This window comes from Mustelus asterias, chromosome 11 (assembly GCF_964213995.1).
Source record: "Mustelus asterias chromosome 11, sMusAst1.hap1.1, whole genome shotgun sequence".
NCBI classification, from domain to species: Eukaryota; Metazoa; Chordata; class Chondrichthyes; order Carcharhiniformes; family Triakidae; genus Mustelus; species Mustelus asterias.
In genome coordinates this window covers 35,149,515-35,165,283 of record NC_135811.1, presented here as the reverse complement: position 1 = coordinate 35,165,283, position 15,769 = coordinate 35,149,515, and the positions used below count along the sequence as shown (strand labels likewise).

Below are 15,769 nucleotides of genomic sequence, written 5' to 3'. Positions count from 1 at the left end.
TAGGAAGACTAGGATAGCATGATGCAATTTAAAAAAGGATGGATAATAGAAGTGAGGAGCAGGAAGACAGCAAATGCCATACCCTCAGCATCAATGTCCTTGAACAACTGCCTGGACATATCAGAGAATCAGTGCTGCAGGAGACTGTGCCGATCTAAACAGATGGTAATCGGGATTTGTGCCATCAATGAGAAAGACCATGATCAGGTTATTCAGTACTCCCTGCCCATCCTTCAATGGATTCCATAGATTTTTCAAAAACCCACCCAAATGTTAGTCACATTGTGAATCTCACTGAAACTTTGTCTCTCTCATGAGGATTTACAATCTCTATGTTCAAAGATCTTGCCTTGGAATTCTCTCCAAAAGTCGCTCCCACTCGGATGGCTTCAACAACCTCAAGGTTTCAATCTCACTTTCTGAGAGTGCGTTGGATTTCTGAGTACACTCAAGCATCAAGTTACAAGCATAATTTGAAATCATAGGCTGTGCTAAGCAGAACACCACCACTCCAAAGGGGTAGCTTTGCCCCAATGGTCCTCTTTACTCAAAGTCTCCTCCCTGTAGCCCTTTCTTTAACTTGAAGACGGTTTTTCAGTTTTAATTTAACTGAGCCCCGTCTCTGTCCCGTTTGTTTTTCTCCCTCACCTGGGATACTTGCTGGCTAACTGACTGTTCACTGACCTTTGAACTAATTGTGACTTATCAGAGCACTCCCAAGAGGGTCCCTTATTGCTAGGCAAGAACAAATGTAATAAGCAGTGGGACACCCTGTCCTTAAATGCTACAATCTCCACAGACTACAAGTTTATATAGCACAGGGACACAAAATGAATGGACTTCATAACAGACCACAAGAGCTCAAGAGTTCTGTACACCCTCCGGGGGGAGGAGACTGCTCACAAGAAGCAACAGTGAGAAAGCCTATTAAGACTTTTAAAGATGCAGTTCAGTCTGATAGTGCCTACAGTATACAACTGCAATGGTCTGCTGCATTCCCCATGGCCTAGTCTCCAGATAGATGTGAACCTCCAAGAAACTGAAGCACTGGATCAACAAAGGAGGAAGATGCAGAGCAGAATGGTGAAGTCGCTCTGCAGGGATGTGGCCAAGGCTACCTCAAGTAATAAAACTCTCATCAGAATGGAGTGGACACATCAACATCTGATCTAAGAATATTTCACCCAAGTGCGACTCGGCACTGGCCATGTCCCCGCAGAGTATCTTTGCCATTCTGCTCTGCATCTATGACCAACATGGTGAACTTCATTCACAGACATTTCTATGCAGTGCTCCCCTTCTGGTTTTGGATGAGGTTTCCTGATCATGTGTCTACATGCAATGCACATGGTTATCATCCTCTTTATTCAGGAGACAGATGAGGCACCTACAGAGGCTGCTGTACCAATGTCAATGTACAGGTAGCCTCCGACATAGGGTCCTTCTGCATAAATGGTCTCTCAGTCAGAGAGGCCAAGGAGGCCAATGATGATGGTGGTGTCTCTTTAAGAGTGGTACCCATAACCATCTTCAGTGATTGTCTCAGCCTAATTAACAGCACAATTTCAACAAATACATATTTCAATGAATGCAGCTTTGCATCCACTTTGCTTCATGCAAAGTGAACAAAAAATAGAATCTAGTGAAGTAATGTTCATTTTTGGCAGAATGAGACCACCAGCATACTGAGGTCTATTCTACCTACATAAATGTGATTTTTGGTCTGTGCCAGTGCAGTGTGTGCAGGAGTCACTCATTTTACTTAAAGTTGCACCTAATACGTTGCATATTATTAGTGCAAAGTTTTACGCTGCATTCAGTTATACTTTAAAATAGAAGTGATCCAAGTTTTCCCTTATGCACCATTATGTCTGATTGTGCACATGCAGCCCACCACACTCCTGTCGCCCAAATATTGCATGCACGTCAGTCTATGTAAGCGCAGTTAATGGTTTATCAAATTCTTGTCCAGCTCTCTTTTTAATACTGTAAACCCAATAGAAATATTGAAGAATTGAAACCTCATTTTTCCTGAAATATCATCCCAAAATGGTCAAGATTCATACAAATGAAACATAGATTTCTTGGACCTTTAACTATACTTTACAGTAACAGTGCTAATGTAAGCCTACTTGTGACATGAATAAATAAGCTTAAACTTACACTTGTCATTAAAGAAATGAAATTAGAATTTTTAGGGGACCACGACTGTTCAAGAAACAAAGCAATAAAAAAATGAGTGCATAATAAATAATTCAGGCAGCCTTTTGGAGATGATGAGGAATCAAGTTATTAATGCTTTCTCAGCAGCCAAATTCTGATGCATTGACTAGGATCCCTTCTGAAATGCATTACATAGAAAATCACTTAGAAAATCAAAGTGATATTATAGCAAACAGCTGAACAGATGATGTCATACACAAAGCATGCAAATCTTTAGAGACGACTTTTAAAAACAGCAATTTGTAAAGTTCAATGTCATTATCCTTTTTAATATAAATATATGTAAAATGTTTCCCCATATGGATGTCCATGTATCCAGATGAATCACTTGTTATATTCCACTTCATTGAGTAATCATAATTGCTGCTGGACACATTGACAGCTCCCAGCTGAAATGTAAAGATAACTGAAGAAATCTAATGAAATGATAATGAAATCCATTATTAACTGTTTTTTAAAAGTAAGCAATTAGGCATAGTCTACAAGGGATCATAGTCATCCCTCATCATTAGAGAGAGATAACTGGTCATGTAGTTTGAGGGGTCCATATTAAGTATGGGACATGGCAAGGAGTCAGGCCTCCCTGAACCACCATAGTCAGTACAGGGATGGAACCGTTGTTGCCTCATTCTACACAACATTTTAGATATTGAGCCAACTGAGCTAAAGGCCCAAATGTCCAGATCAGCATCGAAACACTGACGGTGAGGTGATCAGTCAGAAAACTGCATACTTACTTGGTTAGGTTTAAGACGGTCTGACTTCTGATGCAGCATCCTGAAGAACTCGCTTTGCTAATGAATCTATGTGGAGATCTGATATTTTGTAGACCTGAGGGCAAGGCCATGACCATACCATAGCCAGGCAGCCAGAACAACACGTGAGATCCTCGAGTGAGTAGGGGCAACGAACCCCAGGGCTGAGGAGGGCAAAATAGGCCTGCTCTTTCAATCAGTTAAAATCAAGGAAGATCAGCCAATCTGAAGCGACACTATTAATCTGGCAGTCAAAGGCTCAAAAGATTGAAGGCGAGGCAAGAGGGCAAATCAAGGCAAGAAGACATTTTGTCATGTTAGTTTAGAAAGTTTCAAGTATCGAGCAGTGCTCAAACTGCACATTCATTCTCCTCCACCAAAATACTCAATGAATTATCTGATGACTTTGAACTTACCAATTTCTGGAGATACCACATCGCTTGAAAAAGATGAACGAGAAGAAGTGGACTCTGGAGTGGGGATGGAACTGTAAGATACTGGTCAAGCTCATTATTCTGCAGCTGAAGTGAGGGAAGAAACCTACCCTGAAGGCATTGCTTTATGGCCAAAATCTGTTCCATTGGGTATGATTGAATATTTTGAAATAAATAGACTAGGGAATATAGGTAAAATGGAAAGTTTGACAAAAGAGTTTGATGTTGGAGGCTGAAAGCAGTTTAGAAGTCTTCATATGCCCCATTTTCTGAGGGTGAAAAGAAATGGCATGACGGAAAGGAAAAATTGGTTGCAAAGAGCATATGAAAAATCAGGTGGCAGGGTGGCACACTGCTGCCTCACAGCACCAGAGACCCAGTTCAATTTAGACTTTTGGTGAGAGTCTGTGTGGAGTTTGCACATCCACCCCATGTCTGCATGAGTTTTCTCAGGGTGCTCTGGTATCCTCCCACAGTACAATACTGGGTTAGGTGGATTGGCCATGCTAAATTGCCCCTTCTTGTCCCAAGATGTGTAGAGGGAGATAGGAACTAGGTGGGATCCTGTTTTAGAGAGTCGGCGCAGACTCAATGGGTCAATGGCCTCCTTCTGCACTGTAAGGATACTATGATTTCTAAAACACTATCAATGTTGTGGCTCAAGGAAAAACAACCTTTTAACACACAGAACCTATGATGACTTCATCACTCTAATGGCAGAATGGTTCAGAAACCAATTCATTAATGAAGTTAAAGACGCCAAATATTATTTCATAATAGTTGATTCAACACCAAATGTGAGTCCTGTGGACGAATTAACATTAATTTAAAGATATGTCACCAACAATGGTAAAGTTGTAAAGCAAATTCTCTGTTTTGTCCAACTATAATCCCACACCTCTGAAGACAACTGTTTTGGCAGTCATTGCAAATTTAGGTTTGGACATCATAAACTGTGGGCAGAGCTTCGATTCTGCTGCAAATATAGCAGGAAAATATTCAGGTCTACAAGCAAAAATATTCAGGTCTACTGAAAAATGCTAGCCCCTGTGCATTATTCCTCCCTCTTTCCAGTCATTCCTTGAATTTAATCTACAATGCGAAAGCTAAAACATGTGAGGCTGCCAAAGATTTTTTTGACTTTGTTCAAAACTTGTATGCCTTTTGTTCGGTTTCCCCACATCCTTGGAATATGCTGCAATCACGCTTGGAGTAGGCACATGGAAAACATTTGACGGTCAAAAGAATTTGTGACACCAGGTGGTCCGCTCGTGCAGATGCTGTTTTGGCTTTGCAACTGAATATTATCGATATAAAGGAACGCTTATTATACGTAGTCACATTAAATTCAGAGAAACCACATGTGAAAGCTAAAGCAAAGTCCTTGGCAGAGCAATTTGGAAGGTACAATACTGCAGTTTTTACTGTTCTGTGAAACCGTTTACTTCAAAGAATCAATGCCGTCAGCAAATCGCTGCAAAATGTTGATACAACTTCACTGAACGCTTCACAATTATTATCCTTAGATGTTTTGTCATGGAAGTTCGAAATGACTATATCTCAGTGGAAGTAAAGGTACTAACATTAACAAAGAATATTGGCTCCTCTGATGGAGCAGAATTCATTTTTGATGAAGCTAGAGATAATTAAATCACTTCAAAAGGGAAAGAGAAGGTCATCTTTGAGACTGTCAATGTTATTTGTGACACAATAATGGTGCAATTGCAGAGTAGAAGTGAATTTCTGAAGAAAATTGTTGAATTTTGTTCTGTGTTTTTCAACAGAAATTTGGGAGAGAATGCTAAGAGCCGCTGCAGTAAAAGAAAAACTGAATTCTATTGGGAGGACATAGACACAAATCTTTCTGAAGATGAAGTGAAACAATTCATTCATTTCATCAATAATGATGAGCTCCATGCTTTAAGATCATTAGCTGATTTGTACATACTTGCACATGGTTTGTGGGCAATCTTTCCAAAAGTGGAAACCATTCTGAAAATATTTTTAACAATACCTGTCACAAAGCTTTCAGTGAACGTTCTTTCTCTGTATTGAATAGTGCTAAAAATGATCTGCGAAGTATGATGAGTCAAGACAATTGACAAGTTCAGTAATACTGCCAATTGAAAATGCTGCATCTTTATAAGGTTTTACATATAATGATTTTGTCAGGAAAAGCTGTCTAGATTGCCATGGATTACAAACAAATGAAGCAAGAAAATCTTAAAGATACAGAATTCTTTCATATTCTCTTGATTAAATTTTATTTTTTAAATCGGACCACGATTTGCTGGTCTGATATCATGGCTGTCACATGTAGACAGTTATAACCAGCGAGTAACTGCTATCCCCCATTGCTCTCAATACTGGCCTTCAGAAAGTCTCTTTTGGACAAAGAATGGAATCCTGCCAGACAGTTGCCAGCAAAGTCACTGATATTGGACTTGGACTCACTGGACTCCACTTGATCAAATATTTGCTCCTGCACTGGACTTTTTCTGGCTCATTCTGTCCTGCATTAGCCTGTGCTGCAGTCATATCATTGGCTGATTTCTCCATCTCTCTGCTCATCGGCCAGTTTCATGTTTGCTCGCCTCAAGACATATAGATCGCAATACTGACCATCTCTACCATCATGCTGACAACAGGTAGGCTTAGGTTTCAGATCAGTTACAGACTTACTTTTATAAGCTCAAAAGCACTAAAGCAGTTGAGCAGTGATCTGTATTTGTGTAATTCTTTTTGCATTTGTCCAGCTTGCATTGTGAATTTGAATTAATCAATTACAGGCCTATTTTCACCAATTTCAAAGCATTAAAGCAATGAGCAGTGATTTGTGCACTTGTACCTTTTGTGCCCTGGTAACTTGCATTATGGATTTGAATTCATCGTTTACAGGTTTGTTTTCAGAAGTCAAAAAGTACTGAAGTGGTGATTTGTGTGCTTTTCTGTGTATTTCTGGATTGTGTGAGCTGAGGGTGGGAGTGCTCAGGAGGGTAATGTTGTCATTTGGGGCGGGTCTGGACATCACTAGTGGGTGAGTCTTGACGTCACTGGTGGTGGAGCGCCATATCACCGGGGGGATGGGATGTGATATCATGGGAGCACCCTGACACGGAGACAGAGCACGGGACTCCCAAAAGTGTAAGCCCACCTCTGGGAACAGCTCAAGTCAGCTTTCTTGAGCAGTCTTATTTTTTAAACAGGCTTCCTGTTGTCTACACATTGAAATACATCAATTTGACAATGCTGAAACAACAGGGCATTTGGTCCAACCGACCCATCCCAGGGTTTCCCAACCAGGCAAGCAAATAACCTTAACTGTATTTACCGACTCTGTTCCCAGATGCTTTCATCCTACAACCCTCCATTAACCTTTTCAAGTGAGTTACTTATTCTCTTTGTCAGCTGAACACTGAACACTCTTCGGCAAGTAGCATTTATCATGTATTAAACCCTTGGAAGATTAGAATTCTACAAATACCCCTACAAGCAGTAATGTTATTAAAGCTTGTTGAAAATTCTAAAGTTGCCTAAAGAAAATTAAAGAACATTTATAGTACTTAATCCAAGCTCTGTCATTAATATATTTTATATTGAACAGTTGAGCCTTTACCTGCCACTCCAAAGGGTCTTCTCAGCCCTGTAGTGAATTTCTTGGTATTATTGTCCTTCAGCTCCATGCGGCCCACTCTGACAATCTGGCACACAAAACTAATTTTTGCTCTTTTAAGATCTTTGCTGCCAAGGTCCTGTGAAAAAAACAGAAAATATTCCAAATATTTCAGTTCTGATGAGGTATACACATACATCAAAATATCATTACCTCTCTTTTCCTTTCACAGAGGTTGACTTTGGTGGATAGGTTAGTAATACTGTCATCTCTCAGTCACAAGGTTCTAAATTTCAAATCGCTTTCCAGGACTTAAGCAAAAACCAAGTACTGAGGAGCACTGCACTAATATAGTTCAGATGAGATCTTAAACGGAGGCCCCATCTGCTATTTCATGGAGACATAAAAGTTCCCATGGCAGTACTTTTAAGAAAAGCAGAGGGGTTTTGCCTAGTGTCTTGGCCAACATTTAATCCTCAATCTTCTCCTTGGCCTCCCTGTCTCGGGAGACAATGGGTATGTGCCAAAGGGTCACTAGAGTGACCTCTCCACAGCAAGTGCCTCGGCGGGACATACATATGGGAGTTCAGGGTTGCCCAAGCATCAGAACCTTCTTGGTCTTGCTGGTGAGGCCCAGAGAAGTGCAGATCACAACATCTGACACCAGTTTGGTTGCAGGCGCTGCTGGAACATGTTACATCACCGGGCACGCACACGTGCACACACACAAACACAAACTGAGGGGCAATTTTAATCCACCTAACCTGCATGTCTTTGGACTGTTGGAAGAAACTCAGAACACTCTGTGACCATCAACACAAACACGGGGAGAACATGCAAACTCCACATAGACACTTGAGGCCAGAATCAAACATGGGTCCCTGGAGCTGAGGCAGCACATTAACCACTGCACCACCATGCCACCCAACCCTCAATCAATATCACTAAAACAGATTATCTGGTCATTATCACATTGTTGCTTGGGGAAGCTTGCTGTGTGTGGATTGGTTGGTACATTTCCCAAAATTACTACAATGACTATACTTCATAAGTAAGTCTTTGATTGTAAGGCATTTTTGGTCATGAAACGCACTTTATAAATGCGAGGTTGTTTATATGCTTCATTACACGCATTTTTAAAAATTGAGACAAACAGTTTACTCATCTGATTCAAGATATGTTTTAAAGAAAAATCTCTGAATTAATATTCTAATTAAGACAAAACATTAAAATTGACCTTTAACTATTTCCTAATTGACACTATTTTCAGGTGCGTAATTATGTATCTTACCAGGGGATTAAAACTTTATCTTGAGGTGTCATTTTAAAAACGAGCATAGAAAGATCCTTTAATAAGCAAACTCTACCTTAGAAATAGAAAGCTTTTAAATGCTCTTAATTTTTCATGCTAGACAGTGACGGCTACCCGTTCATAGTCAGGATTAATGTGGAGGGACAACCTCATTTAAGGAAATTACTGGTCTTCAAACAACACAGTTGACACAAGCCTGAGCCAACATGCAGGTATCATTATCTGCCATTTCCATTTAATCACAAGAATACTGCTGGAAAACCAAGAATTTGGTGCCTTTTTTTCTCTCAAAAATTGAGTCAGTTGGTACGTGACCTCAGACTTTTGTATCTTTTTATTGACGGAAGAGCATGAATCTAACTATAGACTTTACCCTTCCTTCCACAGAAATATTAAATCAAACCCATTTAAAACTATACCTTACTTCTAATGTTTACCAATACAGATATAAATCCCTTCAAACTACCTTTGTTTTCCTAACACATTACTCTGAGGAACTCCTGCAATGACACCCTGAAACGGAGATGATTGACCTCCAACAACCACAATCAACTTCCTTTGTGCTAGGTATGATTCCAATCAGCAGAGAGCTTTCCCCTGATTCCAAATGACTTCAGCATTGTGAGGGCTCCTTGGTGCCACACTCATTCAAATGCTGCCTTGATGTCAAGGACAGTCACTTTCACCTCACCTCTGGCGTGCAGCTCTTTTGTCCATGTTTGAACCAAGGCTGTAATGAGGTCAGGAGCTGAGTACCTTGGCAGAACCCAAATTGAACATCAGTGAGGAGGTTACTGCTGAGTAAGTGCCACTCAATATGAGCTGTCGATGATACCTTCTATCATTTTGCTGATGACAGAAGGTAAGTTGATGAAGCAATAATCAGCAGAGTTGGATTCGTCCTGCATTTTGTGGACAACATACCTGGGTAGTTTTCCACATTGCCAGGTATTGGTTTGGCTAAGGGCACAACTTGTTCTTGAACACACGTCTTCAGTACTATTGCTGGATTTTTGTCAGGGCCTATAGACTTCGCAGTATCTAGTGCCTTCAGCTGCTTCTTGATATCACATAGAGTGAATTGAATTGGCTGGAGAATGGCACCTGTGAGCCACTCCATTCTTCTAGCTGAAGATTGTTGCAAATGCCTCAGCCTGTCTTTAGCAATGATGTGGTGGGTTCTCCTTCACTGCAGCCTCCCCTGGTGAGTTGTTTAACTTGTCCACCACCATTCACGACTGGATATGGCAGGACTGTAAAGGTTAGATCTGATCCATCGGTTGTCCTTAGCTCTGACTATCACATTCAACTTTCGTTGCTTGGCTTACATTAGTCCTATGTCGTAGCTTCACCTCGTTGACACTTTATTGATAGGTATGCCTGGCTCTGCCCTTTGTAAGCCCTCCTGCAATCTTCATTGAACTGGGCTTAAACTCTCCATTTTGATGATAATGGTAGAGTGGAGGATATGCCAGGCCATGTAGTTACAGATTGTGGTTGTATGCAATTTTGCTACTGCTAATGGCCCACAGTGTCTCTTGGATATCCAATTTTAGCTGCTAAAACTGTTCAAAACCGATGCTATTTTGCATGGTAGTAGTGCCACACATCATGATGGAGGGTGTACTCAAATGTGAAGATGGAACTTTCTTTCCATAAGAACTGGGCGATGGTCATTCCTAACTTTGCTGTCATGCAACTCTGAAAGGTAGATTGGTGAGGAAAAGGTCTAATTGGTTTTTCTCTCTTGTTACCTCCCTTACCACCTTCCGCAGACTCAGGCTAGCAGCTATGTCCATTAGGACTTAGGTCAATAGGGGTGCAAGTGAGACAGGCTTGGTGATAGACATTGAACTCCCTGCCCAGAGTACATTGTGTGCTCTAGCTACCTTCAGTACTTCCTCCAAGTAGTAAAGTGGAAGAGTATGGATTCTTCAGTTGAGGGGTAGGGGTGTCAGTCGTCAGTGGTCCCTCAAAATCGAGGATGACATCTGTCAAGTTTTGAGAGTCTTCAGATGATTGAGGAGGTCGATCCTGGATCCACATGTTTTTCTATAGTGGGGGCATGCTGTTGCGCAGGGGAGCAGAATTCACAGCCTCGGGTTGGCTCCTCTCTCCTTCTGAGAGGCCAGATTGGATCTGTCGCTGAGGCCAAATGGCCTACACCTGCTTCTATTTTCTATGTATATTTCTACATATGATTGCATGGTCTTGGGCAGTACCCTGAGGAATTCCTGCATCAATGTCCTGGCCTGGCGATGTCTTCAATAATTAAAACTATCTTCCTTTGAACTAGGTATGACTCCAACCAATGGAGATTTTTCCACCAATTCCTAACTATTTCAATTTTGCTAGGGTGCAAATGCTGCCTCGACGTATCACACGCCACTTCTGGAATTCAGCTCTTTTGTCCACGTTTGGACTAAAAGTTTAAAGGGGTCTGCATCTGAGTGGACCTGGTGGGATCAAAACTAAGCATCAACATGCAAGTTATTTCTGAGCAAGTATCACTAGATAGCATCACTCAATGACACCTTCCATTGCTTTGCTTATGACAGACAGTAGACTACAGTTCATTGCAGTGTTATTGTAAGCCTACTAGTGACACGAATAAATAAACTTTAAACTTTAGACTAATGGAGTGTTAATTGGCCGGACTGAATTTGTCTTTCTTTTTTTAAGGACAAGACAATTTTCCAGATTGCCAAGTATATCCCAGTATTGTAGCTGTATTAGAACAGCTTGGCTACTGGCACAGCTATTTCATTAGTCCAAGTCTTCTGCATTACAACCAGAATGTTATCAGGGCCCAAAGACTTTGCTATATCCAGTGCCTACAACCATTTCTTGATATCACTTGGTGAATTGTATTAGCTGAAGACTGGGATCAGTGATGCTGAGGATCTCAGGAAGAAGTTGAGGTGGATCATCCATTTGGTACTTCTGGCTAAAGATGGTTGCAAAGGTACAGCCTTGCTTGCTGGGCTCCACCATCATTGAGAATGGCGATGTTTATGGTGCCTCCACCTCCAGTTAGTGGTTTAATTGTCCACCACCAATCATAACTGAATGTGGCAGAACTGCAGAGCTTTGATCCATTGTGGGATTGCTTACCTCTGGCTTAGGCATGCTGCTTCTATTGTCCAGCATGCATATAGTACTATGTTGTGGCTTCACCAGTTTGGCATCTTATTTTTAGGTATACCTATTGCTGCTCCTCGCATGTCCTCTTCACTTCACATTGAATGGCCATTGGTCCCCTAGCTGGATGACAATGATCGATAGAGGAATATGCCAGGCCATGAAGTTAAAAACTGTTATTGAATCTAATCTATTGCTGTTGATGGCTCACAGTGCTCTTAAATGTCCAGGTTTAAGCTGCAAGGTCTGTTCTGAATCCATTTGAGCATAATGGTTGTGCCATACGACATAATGGGGCTTGGTCTCCACAAAGGCTGTCTGGTGATCATTCCTAGCAATACTATCATGGACAGATGCATCTGCGACAAGTAGATTGGTAAGGTCTAGGGTTCAGATAAGTTTTCCCCTCATGTTGGCTCCTTCTTCACCTGCTGCAGACACATAAAAGTCCTTCCCCAGGGCTTGATCGCCGTGGTGAGTAGTAGCACTAGTGAGTCACTCTCACTGATGATCAGCGAAGACTCGAACCAATAATATACTCAGTCCTTCTTTCAAAAGGTATTCAACATGTAAGAGCACTGATTCATCAGTTGAGGAAGGTAGCTTTCTTGCCAATGTTTGACCCAATGTCGAGTCTCCATAGCATCCAGAGTCAACTGCGAGGACAGGGAGGGAAAATCCCTCCTGACTGTATAGCACTTTGTTTTAGCTTCTAGTAATTTTGGTATGTCATTGGGACAGAATATATCCAAGGAAAGCAATAGGGAAGTGTGGGACATGGGCTGCAAGGTTTGAATCAGTGTATGAGACTATGTCAGGCTTTGCTTGACAGGTCTGTGCGACAGCTGTCCCAGTTTTGGCCGTCAGAGGTTCGCATGGAGGATTTTACAGAGTCGACTGTGCCTTCGTCATTACCAGTGTCTAGGTCAATGCTAAGTAACCCATCTGGTTTTATTCTCATTTGAACTTTCTGGAGCTGCTTCATTCAACAGAGCGACTTGCTAGACCCTCTCAGATGGCACCTAAGAGTTCCCAACACTGCCATGTGTCTAGAGTCAGAAATAGGCCCAACCAGGCAAGGTTGATAGATTTCCTTCTGTGAGGCATAATAGTGAACCAGATCGATTATAACAACAATCCAGTAGGTTCATGATCATCATACGGAGGTTAATTTTTAATTCCTGATTTATGAATTAATCGAGTTTAAGTTCAGGAATATCAGCCCAACATTACACTCTGCTAACATTCCCCGTTCTCCTCAGGTGAAGTGCTCTTCCTGTACCATGACACTTCAGAAATGTATTAATAAATGTAGTATATCCAATCTGAATGGCAGACTATATGCATAATTTCATTAAAGTTTGAATTTTTTAATTTATTCTTGTGTTGAAGCTTTCCACCTATTTTTTAAACATTCATTATTCTGGTCATCTTGTGTTGGCTTTTCTTACTCTCTCGCATAGATTTTAATACAGCAATTTTCTGAAAAAATGTCAGATTGCAGTCCTTTAAAACTTTTAAATTAAATCTAACCAAATTAAAGCACAAGGAAAACCTGTTCAACTTCAATCTCATTTCCATTTTTTAACTAACAGCAAGGGATCACCTACATCATTAGTCTCTGCATTGCATAATCAATTTAAAGTAAAAGTGAACTAACAGAACAAAATACCAGTCTAACATTTAGTCAGTAAAAAATATTAAAAGGTGAAAATAGCTTACAGTAAATAAGTGAGCTGAAAGAACAAAATACTAGTCTAAAGTTTAATCACTAAAAAATTTTAAAAGGTCAAAATAGCTTACTGTAAATACGGCTTTCAGGTTGTTTAGCCGGTCTATGTCTTTTGGAAGGCCTGAGCTCGCCCATCGAACTAGGTAGTTTTCACTGCAAAAACAAAACTAATTTTTTAATTTTGATATTCATCACACACACACACAATCCTCACTACTCCTATCTATTAGTACATTAGACTGAAATGAAAATATCTATTTTTATGCAATTTTAGCAATAGAAATCATTATGACATCAAACTATCATTCTGCAAAAATGAACTGTGGAATGCTAACCAATATACAAAATATACTCTCCCAAGTTTATGAGACTATTAGATAGTCAGTATGCATACGGAAATACACAGTTAAGTGTGCTTTTTATTATCACATCCAGAATGCATTCCACTTTAGAAACCAATGGTAGAAAAAAAAATAGTGACAAATAGCATGGATGCGAAGAATCATGAATTCATATAGTTAACAAGTTAGTGATTAAGTATTTTGGAATTGCATATGGCATCACATTACAAGACCCAGTAACAGGCCATTCAGTCCAACATTTCCACACTAATGTTTCGGCTCCACAAGAGACGCCTTAATCTATTCCCATCAACATACTTTTCTGCTTATTCCTTTCATCCTCCTACTTATCTCTAACTTCCCTTAAAGACATTTTTGCTATTTACCTCAACTACCTTTTGTGGTATTGAGTTCCACGTTCCAACCATACTCTGGATGAAGAAGTTTCTCTTGAATTGTTCATGAATTTATTAATGACTCTCTTATATTTATGGCCCTTGGCTTATTCCTACCCTCTTAAACTCTTTCATAGTCTAAAGGCGCTCTCCTTTCAAGTTCCAGTCTGATCAAACATTCCTGAGACTTGTAGCCTATCAGCTCCGGTTTCATTTTAGTAAATCCTTTTTGCATCTTCTCCAATGCCTATATCCTTATGGTGGAGTAAAGCTGTTCACAGTACTCCAAGTGTAACCTAATCCAAATTCTATATAAGTTTAACATAATTTCTGCTATTCAATTTTATCCCACTAGAAATGAACCCCGGTGCTATATGCTTTTTTTATGGCCTTATTAACTTGTGCCACCATTTCTTGTGATTTGTGCAGCTCTACCCCCAGATCGCTCTGTTTCTCATTTAGACACTTATTTTCCAAGGTGTGCAACCTCCTTTATCTTCCCTACCAAAATGCACCACCTCACACATCAATACTGAAGCACAGTTGGTAATCGCACACTCATTCCACAAGTGTCTTCCTGTTTTTGTCATTGCCCTTCTCTATATTAACGACAATTTTATCAGTTCCAAAGTTTGAAATTATATTTGCAATGCCTGAGCCAATGTAAATGGTGAACAATGGTTGCAGCACCAATTCTTGTGGAAAACCACTCATCGATTTTGCCGATCTGAGTAACTACCCTTACCTCTCTGATGTTTTCTGATTTGCAGCCAGTTTGCTACTTGCTACTTACATGTGCTGATCTCAAACATGAGGTTACTAGGAGAGATCTTACCAACAGCCTTTTTATAATCCAAATATATACATTTTCATATAATTAAACAAAGGTTGGTCAAGAATGACTTTCTCTTTTGAAATCTGTGCTAATTACCCTTATATTTTCAGTTTCTAAATACTTTTTCATTACATCTTGAGTAAGGATGTCACTAATTTTCCAATGATCTAAATGAAGGAATCATAATATCTGTCCACATTATTGTTTGTCCAATGAATTTATATATGAATGCAATAGTGTCTCCACTATCTTCCCAGATATCCGCCAGACTGGGATTTTATTAGTTTTCCAATCATCTCATACACCCACCCCTCCACTCCTTTGCAACTTTTTGAATCGTTTCTTCGAGTATCATGTAACCCACACAAATCTCATTGGTAAATACTTGAGGCCAAGTAATTATTTTATTTTATGTAATTATTTTCTGTAATTTTGCTGTCATTACCTGTGCGGTAAATTGAAATTAGATTTCAATTTACCGCATTCAGTGGCTCTATCCCGATTTTACATTTGTAATGTGTGTCTGTAGAATACTATTTATTTTTATATTCCTTAGTAAGTTTCTCTTTGTCTTCTTCATTATTTTTCAGACTTCTTTCCTAAGTTTTTTTATTGCTTTTGACATCATCTCCTCTATTGTCTATGTTCTTAGTATTTTTCTTCACTTGCAGTGTTGCCCTCATTTCGTAATTTATCCATGGTATGTTATCACTGGCTAGCTTGTTCTTGATTTTCAAGTAGGATGCATTTCTTCTGGACTCTACTGATCATAATTATAAATATTTCTCACTCCACTGCTATTCTATTCCTTTGTTTCCAAGAAAATATTCCAGTTGATTTTCCCTGAACCTTTCCTCATCCCTCAAGATCAGTTTTTCCTTATTTAGTAAAAACATGGATAACAACACCTTCTTCTTCTCGCCCATATATCACTCTGGATATCACTGGCTCCAGTTAAAAGTAGAGTTTCCTATGCATTGGAGTTGCA

The 15,769-nt window shown here is 40.0% G+C and overlaps 1 protein-coding gene across 5 annotated transcripts in view; it reads right to left on the bottom strand.

The window, feature by feature from the left end:
- Nucleotides 1-15,769, bottom strand: part of dock1 (dedicator of cytokinesis 1) — a 617,564-nt gene that overhangs the window by 473,287 nt on the left and 128,508 nt on the right. For all 5 annotated transcript variants that reach the window (XM_078223434.1, XM_078223435.1, XM_078223436.1 and 2 more), the window contains exons 9-10: nucleotides 13,282-13,363; nucleotides 7,029-7,164 (exon numbers count right to left, since the gene is read on the bottom strand). In XM_078223434.1, the coding sequence (XP_078079560.1) occupies nucleotides 7,029-7,164; nucleotides 13,282-13,363 (218 nt within the window). The remainder of the gene's footprint in view (nucleotides 1-7,028; nucleotides 7,165-13,281; nucleotides 13,364-15,769) is intronic.